General features: G+C 44.3%; 1 protein-coding gene across 1 annotated transcript in view; it reads left to right on the forward strand.

The window, feature by feature from the left end:
• The first annotated feature begins 8,086 nt into the window (after nucleotides 1–8,086).
• naaladl1 (N-acetylated alpha-linked acidic dipeptidase like 1) overlaps nucleotides 8,087–13,496 on the forward strand; it is a 49,698-nt gene continuing 44,288 nt past the window's right edge. The window contains exon 1 of the mRNA XM_059641498.1: nucleotides 8,087–8,142. Coding sequence (XP_059497481.1) covers nucleotides 8,117–8,142 — 26 coding nt within the window. The 5' untranslated portion in view covers nucleotides 8,087–8,116. The remainder of the gene's footprint in view (nucleotides 8,143–13,496) is intronic.

Consider the following 13,496-nt stretch of genomic DNA (forward strand, 5'->3'; position numbering starts at 1 on the left):
TCCAGGCAGAATGTTATCCTTCTACTACCACTCGCTGTCTTCTGTTGGCCAGCCAGTGCTGTATCCAAGCAGCTAAGTTCCCCTATATCCCATTCCTCCTGACCTTCTGAATGAGCCTACTATGGGGAACCTTATCAAATGCCTTACTGAAGTCCATATACACCACATCCACAGCTCGACCCTCATCAACTCTTCTAGTCACATCCTCAAAAAACTCGATAAGGTTTGTGAGGCATGACCTACCCCTCACCAAACCGTGTTGACTGTATTTGATCAAGCCATGCTCTTCCAGATGGTCATAAATCCTATCCCTCAGAATCCTTTCTAACACCTTGCAGACGACAGACGTGAGACTTACTGGTCTGTAATTGCCGGGGATTTCCCTATTTCCTTTCTTGAAGAGAGGAATTACATTTGCCTCTCTCCAGTCCTCAGGTACGACTCCAGTGGAGAGCGAGGATGCAAAGATCTTTGCAAGTGGCGAAGCAATTGCATTTCTCGCTTCCCAAAGCAGCCGAGGACAAATCTGGTCCGGGCCTGGCGACTTGTCAATCTTAATGTTTGACAAAATTTTCAGCACATCAGCTTCCTCTATCTGTATCCATTCCAGCATGCACACCTGCTCTTCAAAGGTTTCATTCACTACAAAGTTCATTTCTTTCGTAAAGATAGAAGCAAAAAACTCATTTAGGGCTTCCCCTACCTCCTCAGACTCCACACACAAGTTCCCTATGCTAACCCTGATCGGCCCTACTCTTTCTTTAACCATTCTCTCATTCCTCACATAAGTGTAAAATGCCTTTGTGTTTTCCCTAATTCGTTCTGCCAAGCCTTTCTCGTGCCCCCTCCTGGCTCTCCTCAGACCATTTTTGAGCTCCTCCCTCGCCTGCCTGTAATCCTCTCTAGCTGAACTTGACCCTAGCCGCCTCCACCTTATGTAAGCTACCTTCTTCCTTTTGACAAGAAGCTCCACCGCTCTCGTCACCCAAGGTTCCTTTATCTTACCCCTTACCTGTCTCAGAGGGACATATTTACTCATCACTCGCAACAACTGTTCCTTAAACAGTCTCCATATAGTTTCAAATATAGTTTCAAATGAGGATGGTGTGTGGCTCGTTCAAGGATCTTGTGGGTGGTGGTGTCTCTCTATGTATCTGCTGCTTATACCGTCTGGATGGTAGCGGTTGCAAGTTTTGGAAAGTGTAGTTGAAGGAACTTTGGCAAGTTATTGCCATCTACCTTGTAGGTGGTGTACATATTCACTACTGACCATTAATGAGCTAATCGAGGACCACTCCATCAGCCTACTTTCAACCATCAGTGCTTTCAAAGCAGTACATGCTTACCAATAACCAGCTCACTAACATCAAGTTTGGGTTCTGCCGGGCCACCTAGCTCTGGACCTCATTCCAGCGTTGGTTCAAGCATGGATTTTAAAAAGTAGCTAAATTCTAGGGGTGAAGTGCAAGTGATTGCCACAATCAGTCAAATAGCATTGAGGGAATACCTCCATAAATAGATTGAGGTGATCCAAGAGGCAGCTTAAGGGCCATGAGAGATGGGCAATAGCTTCCTCTGGGTTGAAGCTGTGCAGAATTTTAGTTAGACCACAGCTGGAGTAGTGTGTGCAGTTCAGGTCACCCTACTGTAGGAACGGATGCAGAGAAGATTCACCAGGATGTTGCTTGGGATGGAGTATTTTAGCTAAAACAAAAAGGGCTCATTTATGCTCAGTAGTGAATATGTACACCATCTACAAGGTAGACTGCAACAACTTGCCAAGGCACCTTCAACTGCACTTACCAAAACTTGCAACCTCTACCACCCAGAGGGTACAAGCAGCAGATACATGGAGACACCACCACCTACAAGATCCCCATATGTTCAGGCTGTTTTCTGTAGAGTGGACAAGGCTGAAAGGAGACCCGATCAGGTGTATAAAACTGGGTGGCATTGAAAGGGCCAGTAACATGGTGGCCAAAATTTAAGGTGAAAAGCAGGAGATTTAGAGGGGATAAAAATCACTTGGGGATGTTAGAAGTCTAGAGCATGTTGCCTTTTTGGGGAGGGGTAATTGAGGTGGGCAATCTCATAACCTGTTTAAAATGTACCTGGATGAGCAGTTGAAATGTTGTAACAGAGAAGGCTATGAGCTACATGCTGGAAAGTGGGACTGGTGTAGATATTAACTAATTTCAGTGGTGCTAATTAGTTGGGCTAAAGGGCCTGTTCTATACTGTGTATGATTCTATAATCTGTGTTCTTCAAATAGCCACTATCTTTTACAGGCCACTTCCTACATAATGCAGCCTTACCTCTTTCCTCCCCTCACCCCATGGCTGCAACTGAGGCTGGAGGAGTGACTGTTGCTTTAGTCCCACTACTCTGTGGGTCACAACGTAAATTAAAAATACCCCTTCCACCTACCAAGATGATCATTACCTTATCTTTATCAATGTTAAACAAGATTGTTAAATCAGGTTCTACATAACTGCAATTATTTACTGTCCAAAAAAAAGAAGTTAATGAAGATGCAATAATTAGCAGCAATGCTTCTCCCTTGAAATGTTCCCAAAGCATACATGACAATACAGGTATACTCCTAAGGAAAAACAATAAAGTGGGGGCGAGAGAGAGAGAGATTTTGTGTCAGAAGTTCACTTTTTAAAAAAGAGTTTGGCCAAAAAATTATTGTTGAAGGCAGAATGAGAAAGTGTGAAATGTACCAGTTTGGCGCTGTGCTGTTTTGGCATCTGTGGTCAAGTAACTTATCACACATGGTTGTCTTTGAAGTTTTATAGTCACAACTTCCTCAGGAAATACAATCAAACAGATTTCACCTTGCACTCGGTAAGAAAGTTTACTTTTCAGGTGTTAAAGAGATGAGAAATGCAGCTTGTTCTTAGCAGGCTTTCTGTCAAATTCAGCCTGTACTTAGGCTTTCTTCTGATCTCAGCTTGTTTTTAGTGAACTTTCCTTCCAATCGCAGCTTGTTCTTAGCGGGCTTTCTTCCAGCTCAGCTTGTTCTTAGTGAACTTTCCTTCCGATCTCAGCTTGTTCTTAGTGGGCTTTCTTCCAGCTCAGTTTGTTCTTAGTGAACTTTCCTTCCGATCTCAGCTTGTTCTTAGCGGGCTTTCTTCCAGCTCAGTTTGTTCTTAGTGGGCTTTCCTTCCGATCTCAGCTTGTTCTTAGCGGGCTTTCTTCCAGCTCAGTTTGTTCTTAGTGGGCTTTCCTTCCAATCGCAGCTTGTTCTTAGCGGGCTTTCTTCCAGCTCAGTTTGTTCTTAGTGGGCTTTCCTTCCAATCGCAGCTTGTTCTTAGCAGGCTTTCTTCCAGCTCAGTTTGTTCTTAGTGGGCTTTCCTTCCAATCGCAGCTTGTTCTTAGCGGGCTTTCTTCCAGCTCAGTTTGTTCTTAGTGGGCTTTCCTTCTGATCGCAGCTCGTTCTTAGCAGGCTTTCTTCCAGCTCAGTTTGTTCTTAGTGGGCTTTCCTTCCAATCGCAGCTTGTTCTTAGCAGGCTTTCTTCCAGCTCAGTTTGTTCTTAGTGAACTTTCCTTCCGATCTCAGCTTGTTCTTAGCAGGCTTTCTTCCAGCTCAGTTTGTTCTTAGTGGGCTTTCCTTCCAATCGCAGCTTGTTCTTAGCAGGCTTTCTTCCAGCTCAGTTTGTTCTTAGTGGGCTTTCCTTCCGATCTCAGCTTGTTCTTAGCAGGCTTTCTTCCAGCTCAGTTTGTTCTTAGTGGGCTTTCCTTCCGATCTCAGCTTGTTCTTAGCAGGCTTTCTTCCAGCTCAGTTTGTTCTTAGTGGGCTTTCCTTCCGATCTCAGCTTGTTCTTAGCAGGCTTTCTTCCAGCTCAGTTTGTTCTTAGTGGGCTTTCCTTCCGATCTCAGCTTGTTCTTAGCGGGCTTTCTTCCAGCTCAGTTTGTTCTTAGTGGGCTTTCCTTCCGATCTCAGTTTGTTCTTAGCGGGCTTTCTTCCAGCTCAGTTTGTTCTTAGTGGGCTTTCCTTCCGATCTCAGCTTGTTCTTAGCGGGCTTTCTTCCAGCTCAGTTTGTTCTTAGTGGGCTTTCCTTCCAATCGCAGCTTGTTCTTAGCGGGCTTTCTTCCAGCTCAGTTTGTTCTTAGTGGGCTTTCCTTCCAATCGCAGCTTGTTCTTAGCAGGCTTTCTTCCAGCTCAGTTTGTTCTTAGTGGGCTTTCCTTCCAATCGCAGCTTGTTCTTAGCAGGCTTTCTTCCAGCTCAGTTTGTTCTTAGTGGGCTTTCCTTCCGATCTCAGCTTGTTCTTAGCAGGCTTTCTTCCAGCTCAGTTTGTTCTTAGTGGGCTTTCCTTCCGATCTCAGCTTGTTCTTAGCAGGCTTTCTTCCAGCTCAGTTTGTTCTTAGTGGGCTTTCCTTCCAATCGCAGCTTGTTCTTAGCAGGCTTTCTTCCAGCTCAGTTTGTTCTTAGTGGGCTTTCCTTCCGATCTCAGCTTGTTCTTAGCAGGCTTTCTTCCAGCTCAGTTTGTTCTTAGTGGGCTTTCCTTCCGATCTCAGCTTGTTCTTAGCAGGCTTTCTTCCAGCTCAGTTTGTTCTTAGTGGGCTTTCCTTCCAATCGCAGCTTGTTCTTAGCAGGCTTTCTTCCAGCTCAGTTTGTTCTTAGTGGGCTTTCCTTCCGATCTCAGCTTGTTCTTAGCAGGCTTTCTTCCAGCTCAGTTTGTTCTTAGTGGGCTTTCCTTCCGATCTCAGCTTGTTCTTAGCAGGCTTTCTTCCAGCTCAGTTTGTTCTTAGTGGGCTTTCCTTCCAATCGCAGCTTGTTCTTAGGGGGCTTTCTTCCAGCTCAGTTTGTTCTTAGTGGGCTTTCCTTCCGATCTCAGCTTGTTCTTAGCAGGCTTTCTTCCAGCTCAGTTTGTTCTTAGTGGGCTTTCCATCCAATCGCAGCTTGTTCTTAGGGGGCTTTCTTCCAGCTCAGTTTGTTCTTAGTGGGCTTTCCTTCCGATCTCAGCTTGTTCTTAGCAGGCTTTCTTCCAGCTCAGTTTGTTCTTAGTGGGCTTTCCTTCCAATCGCAGCTTGTTCTTAGCGGGCTTTCCTTCCGATCTCAGCTTGTTCTTAGCGGGCTTTCCTTCCGATCTCAGCTTGTTCTTAGCGGGCTTTCCTTCCGATCTCAGCTTGTTCTTAGTGGGCTTTCCTTCCGATCTCAGCTTGTTCTTAGCGGGCTTTCTTCCAGCTGAGTTTGTTCTTAGTGAACTTTCCTTCCGATCGCAGCTTGTTCTTAGCGGGCTTTCCTTCCGATCTCAGCTTGTTCTTAGCGGGCTTTCCTTCCGATCGCAGCTTGTTCTTAGCGGGCTTTCCTTCCGATCTCAGCTTGTTCTTAGTGGGCTTTCCTTCCGATCTCAGCTTGTTCTTAGTGGGCTTTCCTTCCGATCTCAGCTTGTTCTTAGCGGGCATTCTTCCAGCTCAGTTTGTTCTTAGTGAACTTTCCTTCCGATCGCAGCTTGTTCTTAGCGGGCTTTCTTCCAGCTCAGTTTGTTCTTAGTGAACTTTCCTTCCGATCGCAGCTTGTTCTTAGTGAACTTTCCTTCCGATCGCAGCTTGTTCTTAGTGAACTTTCCTTCCGATCGCAGCTTGTTCTTAGCGGGCTTTCCTTCCGATCTCAGCTTGTTCTTAGTGGGCTTTCCTTCCGATCTCAGCTTGTTCTTAGCGGGCTTTCCTTCCAGCTCAGCTAGTTCTTAGCGGGCTTTCTTCCAGCTCAGCTTGTTCTTAGTGAACTTTCCTTCCGATTGCAGCTTGTTCTTAGCGGGCTTTCCTTCCGATCTCAGCTTGTTCTTAGCGGGCTTTCCTTCCGATCGCAGCTTGTTCTTAGCGGGCTTTCCTTCCGATCGCAGCTTGTTCTTAGCGGGCTTTCCTTCCGATCTCAGCTTGTTCTTAGCGGGTTTTCCTTCCGATCGCAGCTTGTTCTTAGCGGGCTTTCCTTCCGATCTCAGCTTGTTCTTAGCGGGCTTTCCTTCCGATCGCAGCTTGTTCTTAGCGGGCTTTCCTTCCGATCTCAGCTTGTTCTTAGTGAACTTTCCTTCCGATCTCAGCTTGTTCTTAGCGGGCTTTCCTTCCGATCTCAGCTTGTTCTTAGTGAACTTTCCTTCCGATCTCAGCTTGTTCTTAGCGGGCTTTCCTTCCGATCGCAGCTTGTTCTTAGCGGGCTTTCCTTCCGATCGCAGCTTGTTCTTAGTGAACTTTCCTTCCGATCTCAGCTTGTTCTTAGTGAACTTTCCTTCCGATCTCAGCTTGTTCTTAGCGGGCTTTCCTTCCGATCTCAGCTTGTCCTTAGTGAACTTTCCTTCCGATCTCAGCTTGTTCTTAGCGGGCTTTCCTTCCAGCTCAGCTTGTTCTTAGCGGGCTTTCCTTCCGATCTCAGCTTGTTCTTAGCGGGCTTTCCTTCCGATCGCAGCTTGTTCTTAGCGGGCTTTCCTTCCGATCTCAGCTTGTTCTTAGCGGGCTTTCCTTCCGATCTCAGCTTGTTCTTAGCGGGCTTTCCTTCCGATCGCAGCTTGTTCTTAGCGGGCTTTCCTTCAATTCAACCAGACAAAGCAAGCACCTGTAAGGCAGTCAGAAGAAAGAGCCGTAGCAAAGGAAACATTATTATCGATGGTGACATTTACAGGGAGCTTTGTTAATAAATAAAAACCTCTAGTGCTCACAATAAACATTCAATTTCCTCTTTTAAAGAAATCACAGCAGGGAATTTTATGAAACAGAAATCCAATTTCAAAACTTATGATTTCTTTCATATAAGATATATAGAATCTTCATAGCAACACTTTCTTAGTTTTTGGAATAAAACCGTGACTGTATTCAATTTTAGGCCAGCTCAAGTTGGTGTTGACTCCATGGAGTCTTTATACACTCGAGTTGGGGTTGCCATCTGTGTGCATCATGCTGGTACCATTTTCAATGCTCACTCCTCAGCAATGTGCCACAATGATACATAAGCAAAGTTACAATTGCTGAAGGATGAAGGTGACTCTACTATGTTTTGATGCTGACTTTTCATATTAGCAATTGGGAGGCATGGCGATGAGCATTTGGACATGGATTGTCAGCCCCACCCTGGATTGTAGTAGAATGGGTACTGTGGTTGCCAGATTTATCCTGAGGGATGTTCAGGAAGCAATGGAGCAGTGTGTTTGATTCCTGTTATGGATGAATACATGGGAAGCTTTCTCTCAAGGTGGGATACTAGGCATCCAAATTAAAGTGAAGTGGTAAGAGGTTAACCTCGTGTAGGGGAAGAGTTGACAACATAACTCGTTGGGATGAAGGTATGACTCACAAGCTAGATACTTTTAAGCAACTTGTTATGACACATTTCTGGAGTAGATGGAACATAATCCCAGGCCTTCTATCCCAGAGGTAGGGACACGACTACTGTGCCATCCTTGGAAGGATCATGGTAAATGGCTGGGATGAGTTAAAATATCTGACAGTAAATCCATAAGTGGTTAGTTAATAGAATGCAGAAGTGAGCTTTACAGTGGAGAGAGATTTGAGTATACTTGGAAATTATGAGTAACTTGGAGTAGGAGTAGGTATTCAAGTGTGCTCTGCTTTTCAGTAAAACAATGGATCATCTGATCTTTCCATAATCCCAACCTTTCCCCACTCCCCCACCCACTGATTGACATTTAACATAGAGAAACAAAGGAATTCATGAGCAGACAAAAAAATCCACAGCATGTGTTACTTAAGAGTATAGAAAATAACGTGGGTGAAAAATGAGAGCGATCTGAGGGCCCAGATTGACAATATATTTAAGCATGCTGCCAGAATGCACAATGACAGTGATGTGAAATTACATTAAAACGTTGAGCTGAATTAGTGCCATGTCGTAGAATATTGCACACTGTCCTGATGGCCTCTGCGCAAAGAAATAATATTGCAGCTATAGAAAGAGAGGGCAGAGGGTGACTAGAAACGATTGTGGGGATGAAGGGACTTGGTTTTGAAGGGCAATAATGTAGACTTAGGCATGTTCTCACTAGGAAAGCAAAAGTTGAGAGGTTGCATGTTTATTTATTTCAGGATTCTTAAAGGACCAGACAATAACAACCACAAGGAGTTAGTTCAACTCATCCAGAACTCTGTCCAGAAGATATGTCATGCACCATAAATGTTTTAAGGTGAGAGGGGAAAGATTTAAAACGTGTCTGAGAGGCAGATTTTTCACACAGAAGGTGCTGCGTAAATGGAATGAATTGTCAGAGGACGTAGGGGAGGCAGGTACAATTCCAACATTTCAAAGACATTTGGATAGGCACATGGATAGGAAAGGTTTAGAGGGATATGGGCCAAACACAGGCAAGTGGCACTAGTTTAGGTTGAGAAATGTAGTCAGCTCAGACGAGTTGGACCAAAGGGTCTGTTTCCAGGCCACTGTGAATAAAGTCAAAGGTAATGTGCAGAAATGATATTTGAATGAAGAGGTAGTTGGCTGGTTTTCTGAATATATCTTCTGGGGAGACAATGGAAACTATTGATTTGTTTGCATACAATGAAATACTGGTAGACCTTTTCACATAGCAACCTTCTGGAGCACACAAAATGAGTCATTGGAGGCTTGCTATGCCATGTGATAAGTGCCACATGGTCTGGAGGAACAGGTGACTTCGGGTGCATGGTTTTGGTTGTTCAAAATGGTATATTTCTGCTCCTACTCCCCGTGGTTTCTAGAGCAGTTCACCACTGAAGGTTGCTTCTTCTCATGCTTGGGCCTAATGAGGATGAACTGGTAGAGGCTGAATGCTGTGAGTAATCAGTGCCTTCAGACTGGATCAGGAACCATGAAGCCTGTAATGCCAGGGTAAGAAACATCTCTTGAAAAGGAATCTGGGCATGGGGGATGCTCATGCTCTGCTCCATGTTAGAACAACACAGGAAATATTAGGGAAGGGGGAATCTCAAGAGTATCGGGAATCAAAGCTAGTTTGAAGAGCAGGTGCCAGTCTTGAGGTTAGTACTTAATCATACAAAAGTGATAAAAGTTATAAAGTTCAAAAGATGTGGGATGGAGAAGTTGCAATTTCATGGCACACTGTCCTATTGTTCTAAGAAATCAGCTATGACATCAGTTTGGGCTATGTCCTAGTGGAAAGAATAATTAGGGTTGCAAGTACAACTTTGAAATAGTAACAAGGTGGGAGGGATCTGGTGGAAATTACAGTAACCCAACAATAAAAGAATAAAGTAATGAGAGTAAAGAACAAGCTAAAGGAACAAATAACAATAATGCAAATAGACAGAGATCAAATACAGCCATACAGCATGAAGACTGAGCAACTTGCAAAAGTGATGAAAAATAATAGACATAAATATTGTAAAATTTTGTTGTGGAGTACTCTTGCACTTAGGAGAAAAGCCTATATTTTCTTCTATCCGCCTCCCCCTCTCTCCCTATCTGTTTCAGAATCCCCTTCCCCTCCCCCACTTCTGAAGAAGGGTCCAGACCCGAAGCATCAGCTTTCCTGCTTGTCTGATGCTGCTTGGCCCGCTGTGTTGATCGAGCTCTACACCTTGTTTTCCTATATTTTCTTTATGTCTTTAATTCCAAAGTGTAACTGTGAATTATTTTGACAAGGGCTTAAATGGATATTCTAACAAACATTTTAGTCCCAGGAAATGTTTGTGTTACCAGAGGTTATAATGGGGTGAAAAGATAAAATGGTTAAGTTGGTGATCAGATTACAACTGGATCTCGGAGCCTGCACTTTGAGAGAAATGGAAAAATAGAGCGAGCAATGTGCTATACATTTGGAAAGGACTGAGAACTGAAGATGGGAGAGCAGAAATTGTGAATTGGTATAAAGGTGCACTGCTGAGCCAAGTAAATTATTTAACAGGATTGATCAGAGAAGTCTGTGAAGATTCTGTGCCACCAAGACTGTTGTGGGCTCGCGAGTGAAAAATCCAGGGTTTGGTGTCCGGGTGTTGGCCAATTCTGAGAATTGAAGGTAGGATGCAGAAAATAGCAGATTACGAGGAAATGGCGGTGGAACTACATTCCTACAATACCAAGCCATCCTCCAGTGCAACTGCAGTTTGAGTGGCTTATTCATCTTGATTACATCGAAAAGGTTTAGACACCGGAGGCAAGGCAAAACCTTTTAACCATGTTACACAGGTGCCACCTTCATCCAAGACAGTAAAAAGTGAGCAGTCACTTTTATTTCTTTACCAAATGCTCTTGGACACCTCACTGGTGATAATTATTGTTGCGCGTCCACAGAACTTTTCAGAAATCACAAAACAGTGACAGGACAGAAGGAGGCCACTGTGGCTGCATAAACCATCTGAAGGAGCAGTTTACACTGCCATTCTCCCTACAACCCCAGCATATATTTCCTTTTCGTTTAACAGTCCAATTCCCTTCTGGTTATGTCAAAATTGCTTCCAACATAGTCTCAGGCAGTGCTTTCCAGATGCTAACCACTCACTATATGATGTTGGTTATTTTACCTGCAAAGACCATGGTCTTTTTAATTTAACTGAAATACAAAAATAACTTTTAAAAATCAAACAAGGTTGTTGCGTGATTGCTGCAATGTTTGGAAAGCATGTAACCGGACACTGTAAGTGCTGTTTGGACACTTATTCGTGTTGAGTAATGTTTGAAGGGAAGTTTGCAGAGGCCGAGTCAAGGGCTGTATACAAATGAAGAAGGGGCAAGAAACAGATATCTGATTAGATTGTTTATTAATGACCAGTTATGGATAGCAAAGGCATTCTGCCTGTCAATGCCTATGTAATTAGCTCCCAGATAGCTAAACAGTTTGGCACAGTGAACAAGATAGGGAGAAGCTATCAGTCCTCCACACTGTCTTGAGCTATGTTCTGTGCTGTAAAAAAGTAAAACAATTTAAGCCAAAACAAAACCTTCAGCAATTGCTATAAGCTGTAACATTTAATTAATAAGTTCACATTTAAAATGTGAACCAGTCACTCTGTGCCTCCTGCAAACAAGTGAAAGTATCTGTAGAAGGAAGATCAAGAAGCAGTGTTCTTATCAGCACAAGAACCATCTCAGCAGATGGGGTCAGTGTGGGTGGAAATTAGGAACAGCAAGGGAGTAGTCATCTCGTTGGGGGTTTACTACAGGCCCCCCAATAGCAGCAGGGAGATTGAAGAAAGCATAGGTCGGCAGATTTTGGAAAAGTGCGGACGTAGTAGGGTTGTTGTAATGGGTGACTTTAACTTTCGTAATATTGATTGGAACCTCCTTCGAACAGAAGATTTGAATGGAGCTGTTTTTGTAAGGTGTGTTCAGGAGGGTTTCCTAACTCAGTACGTTGACAGGCCGACGAGGGGAGAGGCCATTCTAGACTTGGTGCTCGGAAACGAGCCGGGGCAGGTATCAGATCTTGTGGTGGGAGAGCATTTTGGTGATAGTGACCATAACTGCCTCACATTCTACATAGCTATGGAGAAGGAGAGGATTAGGCAAAATGGGAGGATATTTAATTGGGGAAGAGGAAACTATGATGCGATTAGACATGAGTTAGGAAGCATGGACTGGGAGCAATTGTTCCATGGAAAAGGCACTATAGACATGTGGAGACTGTTTAAGGAACAGTTGTTGCGAGTGATGAATAAATATGTCCCTCTGAGACAGGCAAGAAGGGGTAAGATAAAGGAACCTTGGATGACGAGAGTGGTGGAGCTTCTTGTCAAAAGGAAGAAGGTAACTTACATAAGGTGGAGGAAGCTAGGGTCAAGCTCAGCTCTAGAAGATTACAGGCAGGCGAGGAAAGAGCTCAAAAATGGTCTGAGGAGAGCCAGGAGGGGGCACGAGAAAGGCTTGGCAGAACGGATTAGGGAGAACACAAAGGCATTTTACACTTATGTGAGAAATAAGAGAATGGTTAAAGAAAGAGTAGGGCCGATCAGAGATAGCATAGGGAACTTGTGTGTGGAGTCTGAGGAGGTAGGGGAAACCCTAAATGAGTTTTTTGCTTCTGTCTTTATGAAAGAAATGAACTTTGTAGTGAATGAAACCTTTGAAGAGCAGGTGTGCATGCTGGAATGGATACAGATAGAGAAAGCTGATGTGCTGAAAGTCTTGTCAAACATTAAGATTGACAAGTCGCCAGGACCGGACCAGATTTGTCCTCGGCTACTTTGGGAAACGAGAAATGTAATTGCTTTGCCACTTGCGAAGATCTTTGCATCCTCGCTCTCCACTGGAGTCGTACCTGAGGACTGGAGAGAGGCAAATGTAATTCCTCTCTTCAAGAAAGGAAATAGGGAAATTAGGCAATTACAGACCAGTAAGTCTCACGTCTGTCGTCTGCAAGGTGTTAGAAAGGATTCTGAGGGATAGGATTTATGACCATCTGGAAGAGCATGGCTTGATTAAATGCAGTCAACATGGCTTTGTGAGGGGTAGGTCATGCCTCACAAACCTTATCGAGTTTTTTGAGGATGTGACTAGAAAAGTTGATGAGGGTCGAGCTGTGGATGTGGTGTATATGGACTTCAGCAAGGCATTTGATAAGGTTCCCCGTGGTAGGCTCATTCAGAAGGTCAGGAGGAATGGGATATAGGGGAACTTAGCTGTCTGGATACAGAATTGGCTAGCCAACAGAGGACAGCGAGTGGTAGTAGAAGGAAAATATTCTGCCTGGAAGTCAGTGGTGAGTGGTGTTCCACAGGGCTCTGTCCTTGGGCCTCTACTGTTTGTAATTTTTATTAATGACTTGGATGAGGGGATTGAAGGATGGGTCAGCAAGTTTTCAGACGACACGAAGGTTGGAGGTGTCGTTGACAGTATAGAGGGCTGTTGTAGGCTGCAGCGGGACCTTGACAGGATGCAGAGATGGGCTGAGAGGTGGCAGATGGAGTTCAACCTGGATAAATGCGAGGTGATGCATTTTGGAAGGTCGAATTTGAAAGCTGAGTACAGGATTAAGGATAGGATTCTTGGCAGTGTGGAGGAACAGAGGGATCTTGGTGTGCAGATACATAGATCTCTTAAAATGGCCACCCAAGTGGACAGGGTTGTTAAGAAAGCATATGGTGTTTTGGCTTTCATTAACAGGGGGATTGAGTTTAAGAGTCGTGAGATCTTGTTGCAGCTCTATAAAACTTACGTTAGACCGCACTTGGAATACTGCGTCTAGTTCTGGTCGCCGTATTATAGGAAAGATGTGATGCTTTGGAGAGGGTTCAGAGGAGGTTTACCAGGATGCTGCCTGGACTGGAGCGCTTATCTTATGAAGAGAGGTTGACTGAGCTCGGTCTCTTTTCATTGGAGAAAAGGAGGAGGAGAGGGGACCTAATTGAGGTATACAAGGTAATGAGAGGCATAGATAGAGTTGATAGCCAGAGACTATTTCCCAGGGCAGAAAAGGCTAACACGAGGGGTCATAGTTTTAAGCTGGTTGGAGGAAAGTTTAGAGGGGATGTCAGAGGCAGGTTCTTTACGCAGAGAGTTGTGAGAGCATGGAATGCGTTGCCAGCCACAGTTATGGAAGCAAGGTCA

The sequence above is a fragment of the Stegostoma tigrinum genome, chromosome 42 (genome assembly GCF_030684315.1).
Source record: "Stegostoma tigrinum isolate sSteTig4 chromosome 42, sSteTig4.hap1, whole genome shotgun sequence".
In the NCBI taxonomy this organism is placed as follows: Eukaryota; Metazoa; Chordata; class Chondrichthyes; order Orectolobiformes; family Stegostomatidae; genus Stegostoma; species Stegostoma tigrinum.